The 25,733-nt window shown below is 43.5% G+C and overlaps 1 protein-coding gene across 1 annotated transcript in view; it reads left to right on the top strand.

Moving 5' to 3' along the window:
- loxhd1a (lipoxygenase homology PLAT domains 1a) overlaps nucleotides 1–25,733 on the top strand; it is a gene marked incomplete at both ends in the record, with an annotated part of 86,418 nt that overhangs the window by 34,644 nt on the left and 26,041 nt on the right. The window contains 20 exons of the mRNA XM_080743585.1: nucleotides 871–947; nucleotides 1,478–1,674; nucleotides 3,216–3,408; nucleotides 3,921–4,081; nucleotides 5,087–5,317; nucleotides 6,623–6,728; nucleotides 7,877–8,028; nucleotides 11,286–11,419; nucleotides 12,874–13,031; nucleotides 14,789–14,893; nucleotides 15,566–15,694; nucleotides 16,540–16,707; nucleotides 18,125–18,306; nucleotides 18,684–18,800; nucleotides 20,371–20,533; nucleotides 21,084–21,238; nucleotides 21,983–22,192; nucleotides 23,758–23,887; nucleotides 24,647–24,852; nucleotides 25,404–25,589. Of these exons, the coding sequence (XP_080599711.1) occupies nucleotides 871–947; nucleotides 1,478–1,674; nucleotides 3,216–3,408; nucleotides 3,921–4,081; nucleotides 5,087–5,317; nucleotides 6,623–6,728; nucleotides 7,877–8,028; nucleotides 11,286–11,419; nucleotides 12,874–13,031; nucleotides 14,789–14,893; nucleotides 15,566–15,694; nucleotides 16,540–16,707; nucleotides 18,125–18,306; nucleotides 18,684–18,800; nucleotides 20,371–20,533; nucleotides 21,084–21,238; nucleotides 21,983–22,192; nucleotides 23,758–23,887; nucleotides 24,647–24,852; nucleotides 25,404–25,589 (3,160 nt within the window). The remainder of the gene's footprint in view (nucleotides 1–870; nucleotides 948–1,477; nucleotides 1,675–3,215; nucleotides 3,409–3,920; nucleotides 4,082–5,086; nucleotides 5,318–6,622; nucleotides 6,729–7,876; nucleotides 8,029–11,285; nucleotides 11,420–12,873; nucleotides 13,032–14,788; nucleotides 14,894–15,565; nucleotides 15,695–16,539; nucleotides 16,708–18,124; nucleotides 18,307–18,683; nucleotides 18,801–20,370; nucleotides 20,534–21,083; nucleotides 21,239–21,982; nucleotides 22,193–23,757; nucleotides 23,888–24,646; nucleotides 24,853–25,403; nucleotides 25,590–25,733) is intronic.

Below are 25,733 nucleotides of genomic sequence, written 5' to 3'. Positions count from 1 at the left end.
GCAAATCCACTTGAAAACTATTTAAAACTAAACTGAAATTGAGAACAAAAAGTCAAAACTAAATTAGATAAAAACATTCTAAGTTTAAAGTTTAAAAGTTCTAATAACCTTGCTGTACACACTGACAGTGTTTCTCAAAGTGGATTCCAAGGACTCTGTGGGTTTAGGGGGGTCTAAATTGACCCATACAAGTCTGTAACTCTGACAGTGTACAAATGGAACCATTAGGGTCCATTTGGTTCCATTTGTACACTGTCAGATTTAAGGGGAGACCTTGACATTTTTAAAGGTTTAAGAAACACTGCACTATGAGAATGAATTTCACTAGCAGCTCTAGAGTGTTGACCCGTGGTTGTTCTCCAGTGGCCGGGGTGCTTAAGCAGTTAGGGAGTTGACTGAGCAGAGTCTGGTTACAAATAGGGACTAAATACACTGTCTGTGGTCAGCCAGCTCCCTGTCTGTCTGTCTGTCTGGTCTCCAGTAAGTGGAGCTAAAGCGCTCGCTGGGCGGCGTGGTGCGTGGTGCCAGGTTACATCTGGAAGGAACCACTGCTTGTCACCAGAGACCAGGTTCTCTTTTTTCAGTCATCACAATTTGAATGAAAGAAGAAGGTTATACATGACCTTTCTCACATTTTCTATAAGATGGACTATGCAATCTCACAATACAATGCAATTCCGTTTAGCTTAGAAATAGTGCCCATTAACAAGTTGTCTCAGGACACTTTACATGTAGAGCAGAGACTGCATTGTCCCATCCTTTAATCAACGGAAACCCCTCTGTACACCTTCAGAGAGTCTAACTGAACCCTCTGGATTTTACGGTGTATAGTTTCATGCATTTAATGGACCTGTTACCATGTCTCTGCAGGTGGTTGGACCGCAATGAAGACGATGGTCAGATTGTCCGTGAGTTAGTTCCAGATGGACCCGGTCTTCGCCTCTTTAGTGAGTAAAGGAATTGAATTAGCCTTTATTGTTTCCGAAGAGAAATTTGTCTTGGGCAATGGAGGTACAGCGTACAAAAGACACAAAAGGTACAGAAAACAAACCACAGACCTATACATACATACATACATATATACATATATACATACACCTAAAATTCATCCCACACCCATCATGACACCCCAGTGTGCGATATATCATCAGCCTGTGGTCCAGCTCACAGATTCCCCACCCCCCCCCCCCCAGCAATTCATCGTCTTTTTTTTTATGTGCTTATTGAGTGCTTCGATTGACAGCGGAAACAAATGAAAACTTATATCTATTTCGCTTTGCATCTGCTGATCTATACCGTCTGCCGGATGGCAGCAGCTCATATTCTTTATACAAGATGTGACTTGGGTCACGGATTATTTTAAGGGTCTGTTTTAACGCTGTCCTATCGAATATTTCTTTGAGAGAACAGGGTGGCTGCATGCCAATGATTTTACTTCCTTCCTTCATGACATTCATGTCATTGAATCTCTCTTCAGATATCAACTATTGGATTGCGATCAAGACGGGCGACGTCCCCGGGGCCAGCTCTGACTCCAGGGTGTTCGTCAAGCTGTACGGAGACAAGGGGGACTCCTGCAGGATGATGCTGGTGGTCTCACACAACGACCTGGGAAACTACTACGAGGACGGACAGACGGACACTTTCATAGCGGAGACTGCTGACATTGGACAAGTATGTTCCCTTCTCCCCACAACAGTATAAACATGCCAGGAGGCATGCCCTATATTTCTCTCTCTCTCTCTCTCTCTCTCTCTCTCTCTCTCTCTCTGTCTGTCTGTCTGTCTGGATCATGTGACGATGGTGACAATGTTTTTGGGGTTTCATGCTTGAATGGAAAGGCTTAGTGCAGTGGACTGTCATTACATTATTAGGCTACATTATGTTTGGACAGTGAACACATCAAAGTAGCGTGGCATGTCACTAGGAGATGACATTACAATGGTATAGCCTTAAATCTAATTCATAGCCAATACTTTGTAAAGGCCCATTCCCACTGGGCCAGATAACAGATAAAAAAATCTCTTTCTCCAGATATTTTTCCATTCAAAGTGGATGGTAGATACAGAAAAAAAAGATCTGCCACAGATAAAAGAAATGTCTGTGATAGATTGTTTTTGTATCTGTATCTACCATCCACTTTGAATGGAAAAATATCTGGAGAAAGAGATTTTTTTATCTGTTATCTGGCCCAGTGGGAATGGGCCTTTAGACAAATAACAAAAATAACACAGCTACAAGCTCATAACAACAGAGGTGTAGAAGCGTTGTAATTGGCTAGTTGTGTGATTGGCTAGTTGGTAGTGTAGATCAGGAGTTTTCAAACTTTTTTGCCTCAGGTCACCCCTGTAAATAACTTTTTCATCCACGGCACCCCTGAATTACACTGTACATTTTTAGAATCTTACAATATATTACACAACGTATATACCATCTGAGATACGGTAGGCTATGTCACAGAGAAATATCCGCTTCCATCAGATCTGACTGAAAATAACTTTATACTTGACGTTTTAACCACCTCAGCATCCCTAATCTCTGGGGAAGGTTCACCAAAAATAGCAGATCTACAAGCTCTACAAGTTGGTAGATATAATGAATATATGATGTTTATGCGTAACCATGTGATATTTGTAGATAGATAGATAGATAGATAGATAGATACCTTTATTATCCCAAGGGGGAAATTCAGTTGTCCAGTAGTAGCACAGCAGAATACAGTTATTTACAAAGTTACAGAGACGTAAGAAAAAATAGATAAGAGGGAAAGAAACAAAAGAACAAAAAAAGAGCAGTACAGTACCAATAAAGAGAAGGTGCATCAATAGAGGGGGCGAATAATATATAAGTATATATACATAAAGTGTCTTGCAAAAGAGACCATAGCAGTCAATGCTAGTTAGTGCAAACAAGTATCTCACTGCCATTGTTAAACAAAGCAAAAATACTCAGAAACTACCAACACAAACTATAGTGCAATGTCAAAAAATCAGTGCGAAAAAAAAGAAGAAACTAGGAAGCGTGTCACCGCAAGACGCACATGAGCACTCTTCCTGGACGGTCCTTTTGGGTCAAAGTCAATACAGCAATAGTTCCTTAGAGGTCAATGTCAATACAGCAATGGTTCCGTCAGTCTAAGTTTGTCTCATGGTTTACAAAAACATGACACGTCACAATGGCTAATTGTACTGCATTCACTTCACCTGTGATCACAGATCAATCGCATGCTTATTGGCCACACCAACGAGGGTCTGAGTGCTGGCTGGTTCCTGGACAACGTGCAGATCACCGTGCCGTTCCACGGGAAACGCTACATGTTCCCCAGCCACCGCTGGCTCTGTAAGGACGAGGCGGACGGGAAGGTGGAGATTGAGATTTATCCCAGCGAGGTCGTGGAGGTTGAGCAATGTAAATGACCTTATATAGCATTATGTAAATGAAATAACCCTCTGTTAGGGCTGCAACTATCGATTATTTGTCTTTTATTGACTGACTGAAAATCAAGAAGGGTGTTAATTTTTCATATTCTGTTTTTTTTTTTTTATGAATCGAAGTGAAACAAATTCATGTGGGTTTTTACCTTGTTATAGTCAAGGAGATTGATTCACAAGGTGCTGCACTGCGTTCTCCCCAAATAAAATCGGTGAAAAGGCCTAAACCTAACCCTAACCCTAATCTCAGTAAAACTATGCCTAAACCTAACCCTAACTAAATTCGGACTAATGAGATGTAGGACTAATGAGATTTCTGACTTATGGGCAGTCCCCTGAAATCTATTATTTTCAATATAGATTTTTGATAAGTTCGATGTACCAGCTCCCTGTCTGAATGAACACTAAACTCAGTGTTCATTCTAATGCAACACAAGACCCTGTGAACCAAGACAGTGACATCCTTGTCATTCTGTGACTCTTCCCCAGTGATAAACTATGAAGTGACAGTGGTCACAGGGAACCGCCACTGTGCTGGCACCAATGCCAACGTCTACTGTCAGATCTATGGAGAGCATGGTAAAAGTGAAGTCATCGGCCTCTATAACCGCTCCAACAACTATGAACGTGGAACCACTGAGATTTTCAAGGTCTGTCTCATAAGTCATGTATATTATTTGTCAATTTGCTTTGTTAGGTTCTCAATGCGCGGCCAGGGGATCCCCTAGCCTAGGTGATCCTTATGCAGTAGGTCTGTAACTCTGACAGTGTACAGTTGGAACCAAATGGACCAGGCACGTGCAGACCTCTAAGCTTGCGCGTTGTGAGCTTGCATGGAGGTCGGCTATTTTCTGTGCTTGATACCACATTGAAGCACTAAGCATAATCAAGTGAATACTGGAGATTTCCACACAGAGAGGGCAATTCTTTCAACATAAATGCTGCATTTTTACAGATGGGGCGGGGGCTCAAGCCCCCTTTGATGTCTGTGTGTGCACATGCCTGAAATGGACCCTTACAGATGCATTTGGTTCCATTTGTACACTCCCAGATCAACGCTGAAGATTTTACTGTATACATTGGGGTCCCAGAGATAAAAAATAATCTTATGTGGATCTGCTAAAGCCTATCAAATTGGGGGTCCTTGAATTTAGATCTATAGTCTACATCTGTGGTTCTCAACCTGTGGGTCGGGACCCCCAGTGGGGGTCCCCAAATTGTTTTGGGAGGTCCCAGATGATTAAGTTAACGTGCAACATTGTTTTCTCACTCAACTGTAAACAAACCAACAAAGTTTAAGTGGGTATATGCACATTTCTAATGTGACAATTTAAGGATTTTTTAATACCTCTAAAATGACAAGTTAAACATTGGCCAAATTGTCAAATATTAGAGGCTGAAATTATGAAAATAGCCGATCTACATGCTCACAACGCCTCGCGTTTGCGAGGGGTTGTGAGCATCTATCTGCTATTTTCACAATAGAAACGTGTTATACAAAATGTAATTCCTCAATTTTTCAGGTTGGGGGGCGGTCCCCAGTTAAAAGATTATTATTTTGGGGGTCATAAGCCTGAAAAGGTTGAGAACCACTGGTCTACATGAGAGGAATAAATCTGATGACTAAATGTAACGCTGTTCTCTTCCTAACCCAGGTCGAGGCCCTCGATGTCGGGAAAATCTACAAGATGCGTATCGGCCACGACGGAAGCGGCATCGGCGACGGCTGGTTCCTGGAGTCGGTGGAGCTGAAGTGGCTGACCATGGGCATGGTGCAGGTCAAGGTGAAGAAGGACACCAAGAAGGACAAGAAGAAGGACAAGGACAAGAAGAAGAAGAAGAAGGACGAGGAGGAGGAGTACGTCATCGTGGAGGAACTGCAGGAGGTGGATTGATTGAATGCTTTATTAGAAGTTTGCATAGTAATAGTACAGAACAGTACAGTTATGACTACCAGTAAGACGCCTAAGTCGACAAGCGACCTCGCCCTAAAGGCCTCCATACCAGTATATGGGCATTATATGAAGTCCTGTTAGATATGGGCTTAATATTGAAGACATCAGGGATCTCAATATCTGGGAGTTAGTGTGGTTCCCCTGACATCACAGTGATGTCAGAGCATGATGTCAGAGCGGCAAATCCATAGACCACATCATCACAGTGATGTCAGAGCGTGAGTCAGAGTATCAGTGTATTTTGGATTCATGTCAATTTGTGTTTTCAGATACGTATTTAACCACTTGAATCGTCAATACATAACTTGACATTTCACTCTGTACTTAGTCTGCTCTTTTTCCCCTCTACATCAAATGTCTTTGCCGAAAATAGCAGATCTACGAGCTCACAATGCCTCGTAGTGCGAGGCGTTGTGAGCTTCTCGATCTGCTATTTTTGGCCAAAGTTCTCAGAATATGGACACTACTAGGGTTCAAGTGGTTAATATAAAAAAAAGTTTCTATCACCCAAAGATTTGGAGGACCCCCTGTAGTAACTCTGATGACCCCCTAGGGGCCCTGGACCCCCTGTTGAAGACCCTTGCTGTACAGCAGGGGTGCCCACACATTTTTGACGTGAGATCTACATTTAAAATGACTAGCTCAACATGATCTACCCATCCCAAATGTTTTGGCTGAGGGCCTGAGGGGGGCTTGAATAGCAGCACTGCATGGAAATAAATGGGAAATACTGGGGGAAATGTCTTCATCCCATTCTGTATGGAAGTGGTAGATTTTGGGGTTCTTTGTAATGCTACTGACTCTTGAACAAAGTATTGCATTGGAGGTTTGCCTACTTTAGAAGCCATGAAGGGAGCTGACAGGCCCTTCTTGATGTCATATTGACATGTTCTTTTTATATTTTAATTATATATTTTTAGAGGCATGTCATGTGGTCTACCTGCACACCCTTGGTGATCTACTGGTAGATCACGATCTACCTTTTGGGCACCCCTGCTATACAGTATACAGTAAGCAAATATACAGTAAAAGGGTCAGGGGGAGTTAAGGATATAGGCTTAGTTTTTTTATTACCAGTTTTGAGTTGCAGCCGCCTGTAAGTGACTTTTCAGAGGAGAGTATAGGGATTTACACTCCTTTAAAGGCTGTGTCGGTAGGGCATCTCCGCATTTTAGCAGCATAATAGCTGGAGAACGGATCTAACCCTTTGTTTGTGCCAAACCTGGGCTGGACGAGGTGGTGGAGACGCTGGCGTTCCCCTGCGGCCGCTGGCTGGCCCGGGACGAGGAGGACGGGGACCTGTGGGTGGAGCTGCTGCCTGAGAACTCTGAGGACCTGGAAGGTGAGCAGAGCATTGTGTGACGTGTCAGTGTTTCTCAAACCTTCACATCAGGGGTCTTCAGCAGGGGGTCCGGGACCCCTAGGGGGTCCTCAGAGTTACTACAGGGGGCCCTCCAAATCCTTTTTATATCAACCACTTGAATCCTTGAAGGGGCGGCATAGCTCAGGGGTAGAGAAACTGGTATTAGAGCACGAAGGGTATAAATCCCGAAGGGTTCCCAGTTCGAATCCGGGCTCCCCCTGAGTTAATGTCGAAGGGTCCTTGGGCAAGACTCTGAACCCCTAATTGCTCCCGGTGAGTAGGTTGGTGCCTTGCATGGCTACCTCCGCCACCGGTGTATGAATGTGTGTGTGAATGGGTGAATGTAATGCACAATCTATGTAAAGCGCTTTGGATTAAAAGCGCTATATAAATGCACCATTTACCATTTAACCCTAGTGTCCATATTCTGAGAACTGTAGCCAAAAATAGCAGCTCGCAACGCCTCGCAGATCGGCTATTTTCTGGAAAAGAGGTTTGGTGTAGAGGGGAAAAAGAGCAGACCGAGTACAGAGTGAATGGTCAAGTTTATTAGGTAATGACGGCTCAAGTGGTTAAATATCTGAAAATACAAATTGACACGAATCCAAAATACACTGATGATTGTGCTGTCAAACGATGAAACTATATGGTATATATGAAAAGGTTGTGGGGGACCCTGCTTCATCTCTCTCTCAATTAAGGGGTCCTTGGCCTGAAAACGTTGAAGACCCCCTGCTTTACATTTCAAGGTCTCCTCTTAACTCTATCTGACAGTGTACAAATGGAACCAAATGGACCCAACCATCAAAAGATTTGTATACATTAGAAAACTTGAAATGTGACACTCTGCCTAATGAGTACTTTTACTTAACCCCATTGATTCCGGATGGGGACCCACATGCTTTTGGGAATCAATGGGGGTTATTGTAATACATTTTTTATCTTAGAAATGGGACAAAAAACTAAAAATATTATTGAACTCAAGTCTCCATGGCATGAGAACTACTTACTCTTCTAAGCTGACTCTTACTCAAGTACATTTTGAATTCTGGACGTTTACTTACGGAGTGTTTCCGCAATGCGGTTTTGACACTTTTACTTTTACCTTTTTCCACCACTGCTCCCAGCGATCGTGTACGAGGTCCACGTGTTCACTGGCACCATGTGGCTGGCGGGCACCGATGCCAACGTCTACATCAACATCTACGGCGAGACGGGCGACACGGGAGAGCGACACCTCAGGAGGGCAAACAACCTTAACAAGTTTGAGAGGGGCCAGGTCAGCAGGACATTTTGATTTAGTCATGGGTTTTTGAATGAAATTAGTTTTAGTCTCATATTGGTCATCCGAAATGTTTTAGTTGACTAAATATCATATCATTTTGGTCGACCAAATCTACAGTTAATTTAGTCGACTAAGAATGTATCTTTGCAGGACGCGATGGCGTCACAATGCCTGATTTATGCTCGGCTGCATGCCGGAAATAGCCTGTTCTACAAGCTCACAACACGTCGTGCTAGCTATTTTCGTAATGTGACACCTGCGTTCTACTGGATCTCTTCTCCACTAGTAAGACGCCTCTTGTCGCTTGTCGCCATGTCTTGTCCGTCTGGCCAGTGATGCATATCAGACCAGTTATCCATATATTATGGAGACCCCTGGTACCCATATATGGAGATCCATGTACTGTATATGGAGATACGGTATGCAGCCTGTGAGACCCCAAACATGCTTACTCAGTTATTCGTTATGTGAAAATCCTTTGACGTCTATCACATCTGACATCATACTGTACATACAATCCCTTTTATGCCCATACATGGAGAATCCCAGTCTGAACCAGCCACACAGATATCCTTATATGGGCATTCCCATATTGAGTATAAAGGGCTTAATATTGATGACATCAGGGATCTCGCAATTGCGTCATCAAGCAATGACATCAACATTGTCATCACGACCAATGTAATTGGCCTTTAAAAGTAAATGTCCAATTAACAAAGTGTCATTCAACAAATTGTCCCAACTACGTAAACTTATGTTTAATAATCTGTCCTGCAAATTAGTTGCACCCATTCAAGGTGGTTCTGGTTTGTGAAATGATTCACTGGACGACACATCTGAAAGGAGGACCTAAGAATGACTATGCTGCTGTGGTAGTCGGACACAAGCTGTACTCATTTGGAGGATACAACTTCGAACAACATCTGTACTACCGGTACTCATTTGGAGGATACAACAGCTACCTGAACCAGATTGAAGTCCACATCTTCAACACACTGTCTTTGCGTTGGAAGAAGTTGCCTCCAGGGACTAATGGAAGAGGACAACATCCCATTGAGGTTCCCACAGCGCGCTATGGCCACACAGCTGCGCTGGTAGAAGATACTGTCTACATCTGGGGGGGGATTCCTTACTGCAATGTGCTTTATGCCTTTGATGTCGACACCCACAGCTGGTTCAAACCCAATGTTTCTGGGACTATTCCAGGATCAAGGAGCAACCACTCAGCCTGTGTCCTGAAGGAGGTCATGTATGTGTATGGAGGATACACCCCCCAGCTGACTGATGACATGTACAAGTTGGACACCAGCATAATGGTCTGGTCTTTAATTAACACCAGAGGAGCTCCTCCACCTGCTTCAAAAGGTCACTCCGCCACCATCATGGGGACAAAGATGTTTGTATTTGGGGGAAGTGGGGGACGTAACAGCATCAGAGTGTTTGACACAGAGACCAACTGCTGGTTGAGCACGCCTTCTGGACACCTTATCCCAGCTGTACAGGGGGCTTTCCCCATGTATCATTCAGCCTTTGTCTACAATGGAGAGCTGTGCATATTTGGTGCCAGGAGCGGGAACCTGTACTTCAATTATCTGTGGAAATTCAATCCAGAGACCTTCTCCTGGAAGCGGGTTAAGCCCAAGGGGAAAGCCCCCTGTAGGATGTCTGAGATGTGCTGTTGCATGGTGGGAGATCGTATCTTCATCCATGTAGGATACGAAAGAAGATTTGAAGGAAACAACCCCACTTCTAGTGACCTGTACATCCTAGACTTTAATCCCAGCCTGAAGACGTTATGCAAGCTAGCAGTCACTCAGCATGGTCTGGAGCTGTCTGAACTCCCACATGACATCAGGTGGGAAATGGATAAATACATTAATACCAGTAAGACTCCCTAAATAGGGGGCATGGTGGTGCAGTGGTTAGCACTTCGCCTCACAGTTAGAAGGTCCTGGGTTCGATTCCCGCTGGGGGAAGCTGTGGGCACTGGGGGCGTGTTCCTCCACCCGCGTCATCAGCACCCACACCCTATAGGTGGGGTTGGCGATAGGGCCTCTCTGTGGTGAGTTTGCATGTTCTCCCCGTGTCTCCTTGGGCATAGGCCCCCACACAAAAACATGCAGTAGTCCTGGTTTCTATACTACCTCCCCCTAGCCAGCCGGGTGCTCCCCAATGTCCCCTGGCGCGGCAGGGGGAGAGCGGAAACCAGGACTACAGGTTAGGTAGTCACCGGGTGAGAAAAATGGGTTGCAAAAATCGTGGGATAAAAAAAAAATATATATAAAAAAAAATGACTCCCTAAATCGAGAGATAAACGACCGTTAGGTCGCATATAGCCAATCAGGAGGGAATATGGGAAATGGGACAGATCCATGTTGATGACATGACTTTAGAGATACTGTGTACCGCTAGGTACGTGTACGTGTACCCTAGGGGTGCGAAGGGCTACTGCAAAACTAGAAAATGGGAATATGTATTTTAGTCAATGGTCAATGATAAAACATTGACAGACATTTTGTGAACCTGCTCATCTGTAAATTGTTTAACCAAATTACATCAATAACTTTGACTAGTACAAGTGTTATTGAATAGAAAGCCCTGTTTTTTGCCATTATGCTGTTTTATTTTGAACATATTGTAGCGTCACGGCCGGGAGGCGAACCCGGGACCCCGATTTGCCAGGTATGCGCGCTGACCAGTCAGCCAAAGTGCCAGGCACGTTGGCAAGAGCCAACACACATACCGTATAGCCTACAGTCGTCCCCTCTACCTGGAAGCGCGACCATGCGCGCCGGCCAGGATCTAAGATCGACTTTGAAACCGGGGGGTTCAAACGCAACTCAGGGGGGAACAGTCGTCGACTACTAGCCGGACAGGTCTACACCGCCGCCGGGGATGAATACTTCCCCTCTGTACCGCTGCCACCAATGTAGCGTCACGGCTGGGAGGCGAACCCAGGACCCCGATTTGCCAGGTATGCGCACTGACCAGTCAGCCAAAGTGCCAGGCACGTTGGCGAGAGCCAACGCACATACCGTATAGCCTACAATATTGGCATGGGAACTGGACTTTTGATGTCATTTTTTCTAAGCAAAATGCTGTAGTCAGAGGAAGGGGGTACTTGGCTTCAGAAATCGGTATAAGGGGTACTGCAGCCCAAAAAGTTTGAGAACCACTGTCCTAGAAAGCAAATGTAAAGTAGATTTCCGTCTTCACTCTGTGCTTGGCTTGTCCTGTCCTGTGCTGTACAGGAGGACGTGTTTGAGGTGACGGCAGTAGAACTCGGGGTCCTGCAGAAGTTGAGGATCCGTCATGACAACGGCGGGGCCAACGCTGGCTGGTTCCTGGACAGAGTGGAGATAGTAGACGGCAAAGATGACACCACGTACGTTGAATGACGGTACAGACACAATGCACCAACTGTTTTGGATTATATCCAGGCCTGGAAAAGGCCACTTGGCCTTTAGTGTTGTCCATTTTTTGAAGACAAAGGCCAATTGCCAGGGCAGGAAGGCCATGAAAAAAAAAAAAAGGTTTTGTCCATTGAAATAATTAATTGAATTTGAGTGTAGACTATGCAGTCAAATAAATTATGGTATTCAAATTGATCCATGCTCAGCCCTGCACCAATCAAAGTCACTTGATGGAGAAGGTGGTACAGTTGGGGCACTGTGGTAAATCAATCAATCAATCAATCAATCAATCAATCAATCAATCAACCAATCGATCAATCACCTTCTATTTTATTCATTATACTGCAAGGTTGACTGATACCACAAATTACGGTTGTCTGTGAGTGAGTGAGTGAGTCAGTCAGTCACACTTTTGCCCTGCTCATATCTCCACAACCGTTGCCCCCATCCATGCCAAATTTTGCACACACACTCCTTACCTGCCAAACTACAACCTCCAAGGACCCCCGGAGCTCCGGGGACCCCCAGGTGTAAAAAAATGTCCCTCCGTGAGTCAGACGTCACACGTCACACTTTTGCCCTGCTCATATCTCCACAACCGTTGCACCCATCCATGCCACATTTTGCACACACACTCCTTACCTGGCAAACTACAACCCCCAAGGACCCCCGGAGCTCCAGGGACCCCCAGGTCCCTCGGGGACCCCCAGGTGTAAAAAATGACCAAATGTGCAAAAATGACCAAATGACCACCCCAACGGGGCTGCTCACGGGGAATTCCTGGGGACCACCCACTCCTGGTGCTCCAGAACGGATGCAAAAGTGGTGGCGCCCCCAGTGGAGGACCCCCTCCACTGCAGCTCACATAAAATGCCGTAACTCGGGCTAGGAGCGTCCGGGAGAGCCGGGGCCGGTACCTATTCGTCCGCCAAGGCAACGCAGAGACCCCACCCCTCATTTCTCACATGCCCCTCTTCTAGCGCCACCTTCAGGCCGATTTTTAAAACACATTTTTGGACACTGCTCCTACAGTTTTTGCCCTAAAATCACGCAAATCGCTACACAGTATGTCTACACTCATCCCATCAACATGAATCTGTCCCATATAGCGCCACCTTCAGGCCGATTTTTAAAAACACATTTTTGGACACTGCTCCTACAGATTTCGCCCTAAAATCACGAAAACCACTACACAGCATGTCTACACTCATCTCATCAACATGGATCAGGAAGATTTTGGAAAAACACATTTTTGCCCTATTTGTGGAGATAAGCGACCTACGGTCGCTTATCTCCCGATTAGGGAGTCTTACTGGTTATTAGACATGAGGAGACGTTACATTTGACATATAAAGGCAGGGCTAAGTAGAAATTGTGTATCTTCTACATATTACAGTTAAAGAACATTATGAAAATGCTGTTTTAGATACTACTTCCCATGTAAACGCTGGCTGGCTGTGGACGAGGACGATGGGCAGCTGGCCAGGGAGCTGGTTCCCGTGGACGAGGCCTTCATGAAGAAGGGTGGTGGTGATGATGAGGACGATGAAGACTCTGAAGCTACTCTGGGTCTGGAGCAGAAAGGTGAGAGACAAGTAGGCGCGGGTGGGTGGGCAATATGGAAAAATACAATATCACAATATTTTTCCAAGCGGTATTGCGATACACAATCTGATCATGATTCTTTTCATGTTCATTTTAATGGTTATTTTTCAAGTTACTTAACAGTACAACTACTTAAGGTAACAAAAACTAAAAGAAAAAGTTCCTTTTGGGAGGTCTAAATTGACCCTTACAATATGTAACTCTGACAGTATACAAATGAAACCAAATGGACCTGTTAGGGTCCATTTTGTTTCATTTGTATACTGTCAAGAGTTAAGGGGAGACCTTTGACATGGTAAAGTTTGATAATTACTGATTAAGACCAAAAGGCTGCAATGAATCTCTGTATTAACAATTCAACAGGATGTTTTTATAAGGCTCCCTCATTGTATCACGATATATATGATATCTCTGAAAAGGCATATCGTGGAGACATTGTATCGTATCAACGATATTTATGACCATATCACCCACCCCTAGAAACAAGCGTCCTGCAGGTACTGGTTAGGGATAGGGTTGGGGAAGAGGAGCGCTTGTTTTTTACTTTTGTATAAATCACTGGACAATAAGGCAGCAGTGTTGACAGCGATGCCTCGAGGCTCGCAAGCCGCGCCTCAAAGGGGAATACCACTCATTTTCAAAGCTGAACTATGTCATTAATATACCTTAGAGTTGTTGCGATGAAATAAGAAAAAAAAGTCCCCCCATTCTGTGTTGCCTAGAACTGGAGTATTGATTGTGGGGTCATGTGATCTGTGACATCATGACGATGTACTCTTTGGCTTGCAGAGTATGACACATAATTATGACACAAATTAATGACATATCGTCGTTGTCGGGCGGAAACCTCATATCTCCAAGTTTCAAATGTGTACGTTCTTTCGCAAAGTAAAGCCCTGCTTCATCATACAAGGCCGTCGCACAAAAGTAGTGAAAACAGCTGATCTACAAGCATACAGTACAACGCCTCGCGGTGCGGGGCGTTGTGTGCTTGTAGATCAGCTGTTTTCACTATTCTAAATCCTATAAATGATATACAAAACGAACGGTTTTGGACATACAAGGTTTTCACCCGACGATATACAGTAGTTCAAAGTTGAAAATGAGCCGTCTGTATTGGCCAGCCGTGGGACCTGAAATCATCAGGGGTCTTCAACATGTCCTTAGACGGACAAATGTGTCTGTGGCAAAGACTTGGTCTCGTCTGTGGAAAATGTTAGATTTTCTGTTTTACAAAATATTACAATGTTCTTATTTTTTTTTATCAGAAAGGCCCAATTACTGAACGTGTCCAGGCTTTCTTCAGAATATGTATGACACTGATTTAGCTACGACACTATGGCACATGGTTCTCAAACATTTTATTTGCAAAGATCACCATAACTGAGTACACTGGTGGTTCCATTATGTACACTCTCAGAGTTGGTCATTCAGGGCTACAGCTCTTTATGTGTTTCTGGTAAAGATTTAATTTTTATAAAAATGTCTACCACAAGCCAACATGACGATGACCCCTAGTATCATCACGTGACGCCAAAGACGCTCCCTTTCTCCTAAATTGTGATTTATCTTATTTTGTCATACATTTCTGTTTCTTTTTGTCACTACAACGCATGAAACAGCCTCTAATGTTCAAATAACCCAAAGAAATATATCAAGCAATCACAGTTAGTTTACTTGGTGATTGTCACTGCTGGTGGAGTTTCATTTGCTCAATCTTCTCCTCTTGTTGACAGCTATGTCCACAACGTACACAGTCAGGATAATAACGGGTGATAAGAAGTATGCTGGTACAGATGCCAACGTTTTCATGATCCTGTACGGCACAAAGGATGACACAGGTAACAAATTACACAGTTGCATTAATGTACAACTACAGTATGTACAGTATTATATAATGTCTTAGCATCGTTAGTAGTGGCTCCCAACCTTCTTACATTGAAGCCCCCAACCCCTTCTTACATCTTAAAGCTGAGACCCCCCTCACACACATGCACGTACGCACAAATACGCATACACTTTTTAAAAATTGGAGACTATTTTGTGGGAAACACAGCCATATTATATCTCTGCTGTTGGGCCGAAACCTCCCAACTCCAAAATTTTCATTTTCGAGAAAATTTGCTCAAGTGGAGTTCGGAGGTTTTGACCGAAGGGCTTTTTACTACTTTTCATTGGTTCAATATTATTTTAACCAACACACAGACGTAAAGGGTGTTCAATAGCACATCATTTATTTATGAAAAAAAGAGAGGGCCAATTGGGTGGAGTTAGCTCGTTTGGCAGCGTGGAGTTTGGAGGTTTTCGTCCCAAGCTGTTTTTACTACTTTCCATTGGTTCAATATTATTTTAACCAACACTCAGATGTAAAGGATGTTCAATAGCCCGGATTTATGCCAAAAAAAATCAAAAACCTCAAAAATGGAGTTAAGAGGTTTTGGCCAGACAGTGAAGTATATCTAATGCATCAACATGTCTGTCAGAGCAGCCCCTAATCAACCCCTAATCAACAGGCATAATAAACATGAAGGCTTCCAAGACTCACAGGAACAAGTTTGAGCGGGGGTTTATGGATGAGTTCGTCGTGGAAGCTGTGGATCTGGGACCGCTCAAAAAGATACGCGTTGGGCACGACAACCGTGGTAAGGACAAACATTGTTGTATCTTTTATCCATTTGTAACTCCAGCCATCTGCAGCAGTGGTTCCCAAACCTTTCAGGTCGACACCCAAAAGAGAGATTAGACTTTTGCCCAAACTAGTGAAAACAGCAGATAGATCGGTTGTTTTCGCTACTTGTTAAACATTTGTTTTCTAATTCATGTCATTTTTTTAATTATTTTATTTCTTCATGAAATTATAAAATATATATACCGGTATATATTGAGTTTTTTGGGAATGTTTTTTGAAAATGTCTGCTGTTTTCACTAGTATGAGTCCCGGGCAAACATCTAATTTCTCTTTTGGGTGTTGTTGAGCTAGAAGGTTTGGGGACCACTAGTGCTGCCACGATTATGACATTTTACATGACGATTAATTGTCACTCAAATAATTGCGATTAACGATTTAATTGTGTTTTTGTCGTTGACAATTACGTTTCTGTTTGGTTTGTAGGCTTTGAAGTTGCACATGGCAGATAGGATACATAACCTAAATATAGAAAGAAATGACTGACATATTTGACAACTTTATTCTTAAAAAATAACATTGATAGTGGAAATAACCGATCTGCAAGCTCACAAGATCGGCTATTTCCACAATTTTTGAAAATGTTTGAAAATATATTAATTTTTCAACATGGAAAGTGGAAACGATTGATGATTATGACAAAATAATTGCTATTATGTCAAATAATTGCTATTATGTCAAATAATTGCGATTAGACGATTATGAGTACGGTAGCCTAATAATTATGACAGACCAAGGAACCACTGCAGTACAGCACTACACACACACAGAGATCTAAATGTGCGTTAATGTCTCATGCAGGAGGAGGATCAGCAGGCTGGTTCCTCGACACGGTAGAGATCGATGCTCCATCTCTCGGCCAAAAGTTGTGTTTCCCGTGCGGCCGGTGGTTGGACACAGGGGAAGATGACGGGGCCATCGCCAGGGACCTGTTCCCTAACACTCTACAGACAGTGTATTATACACCATGTATGTATAGGGCATGTTCAACCAGCACTTACATTACCATCTCCATATACAGTGTATTATAGGCTACACCATGTATGTATATGGCATATTCAACCAGCACTTACATTACCATTAGCCTGGGATCCCTTCACTTTTCTGGGTTTGATCCGGTCGGGAGCGGAAACCACTCTACATACTTTTAGGGCCTACCTATTAAACCCCTTTGCTTTTGGAAAATGTGTTTGGTATATGCATCTTTTAGTACAATTTGTTGCGACTGGCAAGACTACACTAGGTAACTCGAGCATTTAAGCATTGGGGAAACAAATGGGGGGAACCAAAACAAAGTGATCCCGCTCCTTCTGTTTGGGGTTTCCGCCTAGGCCCGTTGTAAACGAATACCAAGCTTTCCCCCGAGAAAGCCTGGTGAGGCAAGGCTACATTACCATCACCGTCGGGCAGAGAGCTTGTACAGTAGGCTATGTTTAAATCTGTTACTTTTCACGAGGGACACAAGCTCTTGTTTATACTTTTCAATTTTCATTGGTTAAGGACACGGTGCTGTGATTTGTTCCCCCCCCCCCCCCCCCCCCCTACAACATAATCATCAGAATTATGTTTTTATGTGGCCACACCCACCTGTTCATTAACTATATCTGGTTGTCAGGTTGGGTGGTGACCCAGCTGAAGATAGCCACACCCACACAGTGTTGTTGAATGGTAAAAAGGGGAGGGGGTGATATTATGATGTCATTATATCAGTCTATTTCAATTGGCTTTCACAGCTTTCAGTAGTTAACCAAAAATACATAGGGAAGACATGTTTGCATATTACAACCACACCTGGGGGTCTATTAGAGTAATATTGACTCCATAGACACAACATGCAAAACAGAAAAAGTACAAAACTATGGCAACAACCTCTTTAAATATGCCTATTTATAAAGACCCACAGACAGACGTAACCACTTTCAACCTGGTCTCCCTATATTCATGTCATTATAGGCGAATGTCTTTTTTCATTCATCTACAAGCTCACAATGTGTCCCAATGCACGTGTCGTGAGCTTGTAGATCGTTCAAATATGTAAATACAAGGTTTCTGCCCGACAGCGTCAATATTCATCATGCTATATGCTGAACACTGGGAGATAAGGGGCCCTATTTTCGTCCATGCTAAACTCTAAACCCCTAAACTAAAACCCCTAACAAATGTTGAAAAATATTTTAAAATACTTAGTCTCTAGTCTCTACATCGACATGTTGTTAATTGTAGATCAGCTATTTGAACTACCGTATTTAAAAAATGTTTTTCAAAATAGTAAGAAAAGGCAAAGAAGTTTAGGGGTTTAGGGTTTAGCTTGGCGAAAATAGGGCCCCTAGTGTCTAATGTGCATAATATAACACTGGTTGTCTTGTGGTCTCCTCATGTTTTTTAGTCGTGCCTTACGAGATTAAAATCTTCACCAGTGATGAGTTTGCAGCGGGGACGGACGCAGACGTCTCCATAGTGCTCTATGGACGGAACGCGGTCTGCAGCCAGCAGAAGTCTCTGTGTGTGAACAAGAGAGAGAGGAGGCTTTACTTTGAGAGAGGAGCTGAGGACATGTTCATCGTCGAGGTACAAAAACACCATCTCATCTTATTTCTTAAATACTCTATATACTATTTGAGCAGGTGTTGGCCAACTTTAAGCACTTGAAATCATGTCCCTCTTCTGCAGACAAAGATTTCGTGAAAATAACACCTTAAAGGTGATACACCATGAATTTTCACTTTTCCTATTTTAAAACCTTTTTTTGGGGTCCCACTAGCACTTTCTATCCTCAGAAAGTCCCATTTCTGACCATTGTGTCTTTCTGTTTTTGGGAAGGCTGAGGTTACAAGCTTTCCACGGGCATTGACCACGATTATGTGGTCAATGCATGAATCACTTGGCCCAGCCCACACGTGCCCTGTCTTAAGCTAAGCTTTTCATACTGAATATGTTGTGTGCAGCTGGAGGATATCGGCGATGTGTTTGAGAAGATTCGAATTGAACACGACAACCGAGGAATCAACCCAGGATGGCATCTGGACCGAGTGGAGATCAGACGGCTTCTCAGGAAGGGAAAGGTACGAACAACAGTAGTTCTACAGCAGTGGTTCTCAACCTTTTCAGGCCACGACCCCCAAAATAATCATATTTTAACGGGGGACCGCCCGCCCCACCCGGACGAGCACTAAGAGTTGAGGCATTACATTTTGTATAACACGGTTCTATTGTGAAAATAGCCAATCTACATGCTCACAACGCCTCGCAACGCGAGGTGTTGTGAGCATGTAGATCGGCTATTTTCACAATTTCTGTCTCTAATATTTGACAATTTGACCAATGTTTAATTTGTCATGGTCAGATTGGTCACTTTAGAAATGTGCAGAGATACCCTCATCTATACACTTAAACTTTATGTTGGTTTGTTTACTGTTGAGTGAGAAAACAATGTCGCACATTAAGTTAATCGTCTGAGGACCCCCCACAATAATTTGGGGACCCACAGGTTGAAAACCACTGGTCTACAGCCCCAGTATACATCAAAGTAATTGATTATTTAAAATAAAATAAAAACTATTTAAATAAAATAATTGATCATCATTGATCATTTGATTATTTTTGTTATTCAAAAATAGTATAATATATGATTATTTGATTAATCAAATAAAGTTATCAATAGAATACAGACTTGACTGCTGTGAAATATGTTTGGACAAAGAGAGAACCATTAGACAAAGAGAAAACAATACTGTCTTTGGTCAGCAGGTGGGGGTGTTCTCTTCACCAAAAGGTTGTATTACTTTATTTCACCTACACACGCAGAGTGTGGTACTTTAACCCAGTGGTTCTCAAAGTGGATTTCAGGGACTCTCTAGGTTCCTTTATGGAGGTCTAAATTGACCCTTACAAGTCTGTACAAATGGAACCCAACGCAAGCCTTAAAGGAGAGCAAATCCCTTGCCTCCTTCAAAATTGGTATGAAAAATCACCTTCAGTTTTTTCACCTTCAGGCGGCTGCTACTCGAGAGTTGTAAATAGACTAAGCCCCCATGCTTCCATCCCCCCCCCCTTTCTGCTTTTGTAATTGATGTTATCCTTTTTCTGCTTTTGAAATTGATGTTATCCTAGGTAAAATACTATGTTCTATCTGTCTGTCTTTCAATGTTATATGAGATACATAAAGTGGTTCCTGTGTAAATAAGCCGTAAGGCTTTCTAGGATCTCTTTTTAGTTGACCTTGTACCAGTGATTTGTGCTGTCATGAAACTGTACCTTTTTCTATTGCAAACTGCTAATAAACACTTCAATCAATCAATCAATCAATCAAACCCATTTGGTTCCATTTGTACAGGGTTAAGGGGAGACCTTCAAATTTCAAAGTTTGAGAACCACCAGGCACATGCACACATAGACATCAAAGTGGGCTTGAGCCTATCTGCCCTTTTATCCGTCTGTAAAAAGTGCCCTCTCCAGACCATGAATGCCGTTTTTAACTATGGCTCACAATGCGTCGCAATTGCGTTGTGAGCTTGGAGGTCTGCTATTTTCAATATTTCCTCAAAAGGCCCTGTTAGAAATGTCAGCCCCTGCCTCTCTAACATTCTCTGCACGCCCCTGAGGACCCCTGATTTAACCTGTGTCTTTCTCCAGGGTTCAGAAACCACCATCTTCCCGTATGAAGACTGGCTGGCCAGGTCAGAGGAGGACGGGGAGATAGTGAGAGAGCTGGTCCCCTCTGACATCATCACCGAGAAACTGTCCCGGGATGGAAGCCTGAAGGTCACCGAGGTCGAAGTGGAAGACGCCCTGGAGAGTATGTCCATATGCGCGCACGCGCACACGCACACGCACACACACACACACACACACACACACACACACACACACACACACACACACACACACACACACACACACACACACACACACACACACACACACACACACTTCCTGTGGGCAGAGAGAGAGAGAGAGAGAGAGAGAGAGAGAGAGAGAGAGAGAGAGAGAGAGAGAGAGAGAGAGAGAGAGAGAAAGAAGTAGGAATAAGAGATGGAGAGAGAGAAAAGATAAGTGGGGAAAATAAACTGTGGAGGTGAAAGGGGGTGGTGGAGGGATGCGAATGACAGGAATGTCGGGAATGCGAGTACGTGTACAGATTGAAGCAAGGGGTTTCAGGGGGTTTTGGGCAGGTATAAATGGAGCCAGGTAGAGTGGCGTAAGGGGCGGAGTTAAGGTGAGTTGTTGGATCCAGGTAGTTTGCAGTAGGGGGGAGGAGTTAAGATGAGTGTATCCGCTTCCTGAACATCTGTACTGTCATATGTAGTGTAAGTTTTACCTTGTTGTCTGTTCCCTCTCTTCTCCAGCTCACACATACAACGTGACAATCATAACGGGGGACGTCTACGGTGCCGGCACCGACGCCAACGTCTTCATCACCATATATGGAAACCAGGGGGACACCGGAGAACGGAAACTCAGCAAGTCAGAGACCAACAGCAACAAGTTTGAGCGAGGATCTGTAAGAGACCACACACTGTTTGTTTTTACACAATTATACTCTATTATTTACACTCTGAGTTACAATTAGGCTAGATCAATTTAAGGTGGTAAATGAAATATTTACAATAAGTGTTAAATGGGGGGGGGGGGGGGGGGGGGGGTCCCCAGATGATAAGCTTAATGTGCAACATTGTTTTTTTTCCCTCACTCAACAGTAAACAAACCAACATACATTATAACAGTATAGGGCATCTGCACATTTCTAAATGTCCAGAATGACCTTTAAAACCTTTTTAATACCAAATCATCAGGCCAAATTGTCAAATATTACGTAATATTGCCAATGCCAAAGATTCATACTAAATGTAATGCCTACAATTCCAAGTGCTTGTCAGTCTGAGCCCAGTTAAAATTTTGGTTATTTTGGGGGTTGTGGAATAACTTTATACTTTAGCTATTGAAAAATAGCAGATATAAAAGCTCACAGCGTGGCACCAAGTGCCGTGTAGGTCTCCTATGTTTGAGAAATCATGAAAATGTGTTCAAATCTTTAAGTATATATTTTCAAAGCAAACATTTGTAACTCAAATCTCTGCTTCTGGAGGTCCCTGGAACAATTCTTTTTGAGATGGGGGTCCGCGGCCAGATATATGTCTTTTTGGGGGTCCTTCTAATGAAAAAGTTTGAGAAACTGTTTAGAAGAAGGATTTTTAGAAGACATCCATAGAATCGTTCAACATATTCAAACCTGACCGTTTTGCAGGTGGATAAGTTCACGATGGAGGCGGTGGACCTCGGGGAGGTGTTCAAGGTGAAGATCCGTCATGACAACAGCATGCTGAGTCCTGACTGGTACCTGGACCAGGTGGAGGTGTACGACTCCGACACGGAGGAGGTGTTCCTGTTCCTGTGTGAGCGCTGGCTGTCCACCAAGAGGGAGGACCGCCGCATCCAGAGGGTCTTCTATGTCAAGGTAGTGTGTGTGTGTGTCTGCAGGGGTGTCACACCAAATTCTGGGCCCTGGGTACAAGGATTCACTACGGGGCGGGCCCCCCATGAATGTTAACTATTGAAAAATAGCAGATATACAACTCACAGCGCGGCACCGAGTGCCGCGCTGCGAGCTTGTAGATCTGCTATTTATTTTGAAAATTTTTGTAAATGTGTGCAAGAGACCTATGTTTCCATGTCAGTGGTGCTCAAACTTTTGGTAACGCTTTACTTTACAGTACTATTAGGTAATACCCAGTATTTACTGGGTATTTACCAGGTAATTACATGGTAACTATTACCTTTACTATTACTTACGGTATTTTACCTAGTAATTACCTTGTAAAAACCTGCTATGTTCCTGAAAACTACCAGGTAATTACCAGGTAATATTAAGTATTTGCCTGATAATTACATGTTAAGTACCTGGTAATACACTTATTAATTACTAGGTGTATTACCTGGTAGTTACCAAGTATTTTCCTGGATACTACAATAGGTACAAAAGGTACAAAAGGTAATTACCAGGTAATTATGAGTATGTAACTACCCAGTAGCAAAGGTTGAACTGTACTGTAAAGTAAAGCGTGGGTCAATTGGATGACCTTACCTGGTAATTACTCAGTATTAACCCAGTAACTACCCAGTAGTTACAGTTGAACTGTACTGTAAAAGAAAGCATAGTAAGTACCTGGTAATTACGTAAAGCGTTGCCAAACTTTTTTATGTCAAGGACCCCCAAGATGATATGTGTTTGGCCACGGACCTCCATCTCAAAATATTTAATTCCAGGGACCCCCCAGAAGCAAAATTTGAGTTACAAAGTTAAAAAATACATATATTCAACGATTTGCACACATTTTCATGATTTTTCAAAAATAGTAGATCTACAAGCTCGCAGCGCGGCACTCGGTGCCGCACTGTGAGCTTGTAGATCTGCTATTTTTCAATAGCTAAAGTTACTAGGGTTACTACTCCACCTTGGGCCCAAGTAACTCAGTCCCACTTGCCTCCCCCTTGTGACGCCCCTGTGTGTCTGCGTGCGTGTTTGAGTGTGATCTGAAAAATAGGACTTGCACTTATAAATAGATGAGATTATTGATTGATGGATTGATGGATTGGATTGATGAATTGATGGATTGATTACTTTATTAGTCATAAAAGTAAAACAGCACATGGTACACTAAAGCTAAAAGGATAACACAAAAGGGACTTGTTTCCATTGTGGTCAGTGTTGCCATGTCTGCTTATTATAAGAGACTTTGGGCTTGTTTTTCTGTTAAATTGCTTATTCGTAGTTGTGTTTTCTTTTGGGCTTGTTTCCATATATATATTTTTTTATTATTGTTGTAATTGTAATTTGTGCCTGGCTGGGACCCCTGTAGATTTATGTTGTTAAAATGTTTCAGAAAAATGTTTCAGAAATATTCAGAAGGAATAATTATGGTATACGTCTGCAAAAAACCTAGATTACAACACTGTAGGTTTGAATTGGCTAATTGCTTCTTTTGGGCTTGTTTTCACCCTGGTCCCATTGTGTTGATACAGGATTATGAGGGGGAGAGAGACAGCAGCAAAAAGAGCAGCTCGGCCCTGGCAGAGAAAAGCCTTGACAGCAATATGAACAAGAAGAGCAAGAAGAAGAAGGAAGTGGAGGAAGAAGAGGAAGAACTACCCAGTAAGTAAACAATATATCGTCGTTGTCGGGTGGAAACCTTGTAGGTCCAAAAAACGTTTGTCCCCCTACCTGGCTAGCTGCTTTGCATAAAAATACTCGGGTAGGCAGTTCTCACCTACATCCTCATTTACACTTGTACACGGCCAGCAGCACGTTCGCGTTGCATTCTTTGCAGACATTTAGCTCCTTTTGGAACCTCTCCCTCTGCTATGCAGCTCCGAGATAAGCTTCCCCACTCTTGTGATCCAAAATCGTTTGCGTCGCGGGGAAGCTCAGCCGTTCGCGAAAACTTCTACCTTTTGTGAACATCTCATCTGTTTACTTCACAAGAGTGGAAGAAAAACAAAGCAGTGTGTTGTTTTGTCAGAGCTGCATGCATAGCGGAGGGAGAGTTCCGAAAGTGTCTATGATTGTAAAGTAAAGTCTATGTAATATGTAAAGTTATTTTATATTAAAAAAATACATTAATTGAAACACATTAATTGAAACTAATTAACAATGTAACTAAATAATAAGAAATATAATTAGGCTATACATTAAAAATGTTGTGATGTTGAATACAGTATTTCAACTAGCACCGCGCGGCAGGCATGCGTGCACACATGCGCGTGCACGCTCGCGCGTACGTGACATGCACTTGACGTCATGAATTTAGAGGGGCACCACTTCTAAAATCCATATCACACCACTGTCTAGGCCTATAAATGGGTTAAGGTCCACTGTTACAGATCAGTATTATGTGTGTTCTCTCCCGTGCAGTCGTTCCCTACCACATCTCCATCGCCACGGGCTGTGATAAGGACGCCAGCACCATGAGCAGAGCGTTCGTGATCATCACCGGAGGAGCCAATCACAACCGGACGCAGAGGCTGTGGCTGGACCACGAGGACGGGTGCTTCGAGGTGGGGAACCTGGAGAGCTTCCAGGTTGAAGGAGCAGACGTAGGAGAGATCAAGAAGGTGGAGGTGAGGGGAAAGAGATGTATATGTCACAGTTTTTTGAGTTTCAGTGAAATTGAGAACAGGATCGCTCGTCTTGCGGCGCGGGGCGGAACAAGCAGTCGCTTTGATCCACAACAACAACGTAGCGTCGGGAAGGACTGATAACGCCTCACCCCACGGAGGTTAGGGTTAGGCATAGTTTTACAGAGGTTAAGGTTAGGGTTAGAGTTAGGCATAGTAAGCTAAACACAGCTGAGCTAGGCTAGTAGATAAACAAAGAAAGAGTGGTCGCAAACGAGTGACGTCAGCGACTACACAAGTGAATGGCTGTTGTCGCCATCTCATGGTGAATAGGCAGAATTACACAGGTGTGCTGATAAGAGACTATCAAGGTGAATTGATCCAGGTGGTGTTAGGGGTGTGTGGCGAACGACAAAACGAGCGCTCTTACCCCAATCTCACTGAGTTACCCAAACTGACTGTAACACACACACACACACACACACGCACACGCACACGCACACGCACACACACACACACACACAGTAGTAATGATTGCGTGTCTCTTCATGAAGCTGGGTCATGATGGAGCCACTCCTGAGAGCTGCTGGCTGGTGGATGAGCTGACCGTTGCCGTGCCAACCAGAGGGCTCAAATACGTCTTTGCTTGCAAGTGCTGGCTGGCCAAAGACCGCGGGGACGGCCTGACTGCCAGGGTGTTCAACGTGCTGGATGCCGACTGCATCGCCATCACCCAGCAGGTATACTGTAGATATGTGCCCACTGTCAGGTGGGAACCGTTGCTGCGGCATTATTCATTCTTTAGGAGCAAATATGTGTCATCTCTGTTGTCAGGCAGTGATGTAAAGTAACTAAGTACATTTAGTTAAGTACTGTACAGGAGG

This window comes from Nannobrachium achirus, assembly GCF_963921795.1.
Source record: "Nannobrachium achirus genome assembly, chromosome: 15".
Classification (NCBI taxonomy): Eukaryota; Metazoa; Chordata; class Actinopteri; order Myctophiformes; family Myctophidae; genus Nannobrachium; species Nannobrachium achirus.
This window is presented reverse-complemented; position numbering and strand designations above follow the sequence as displayed.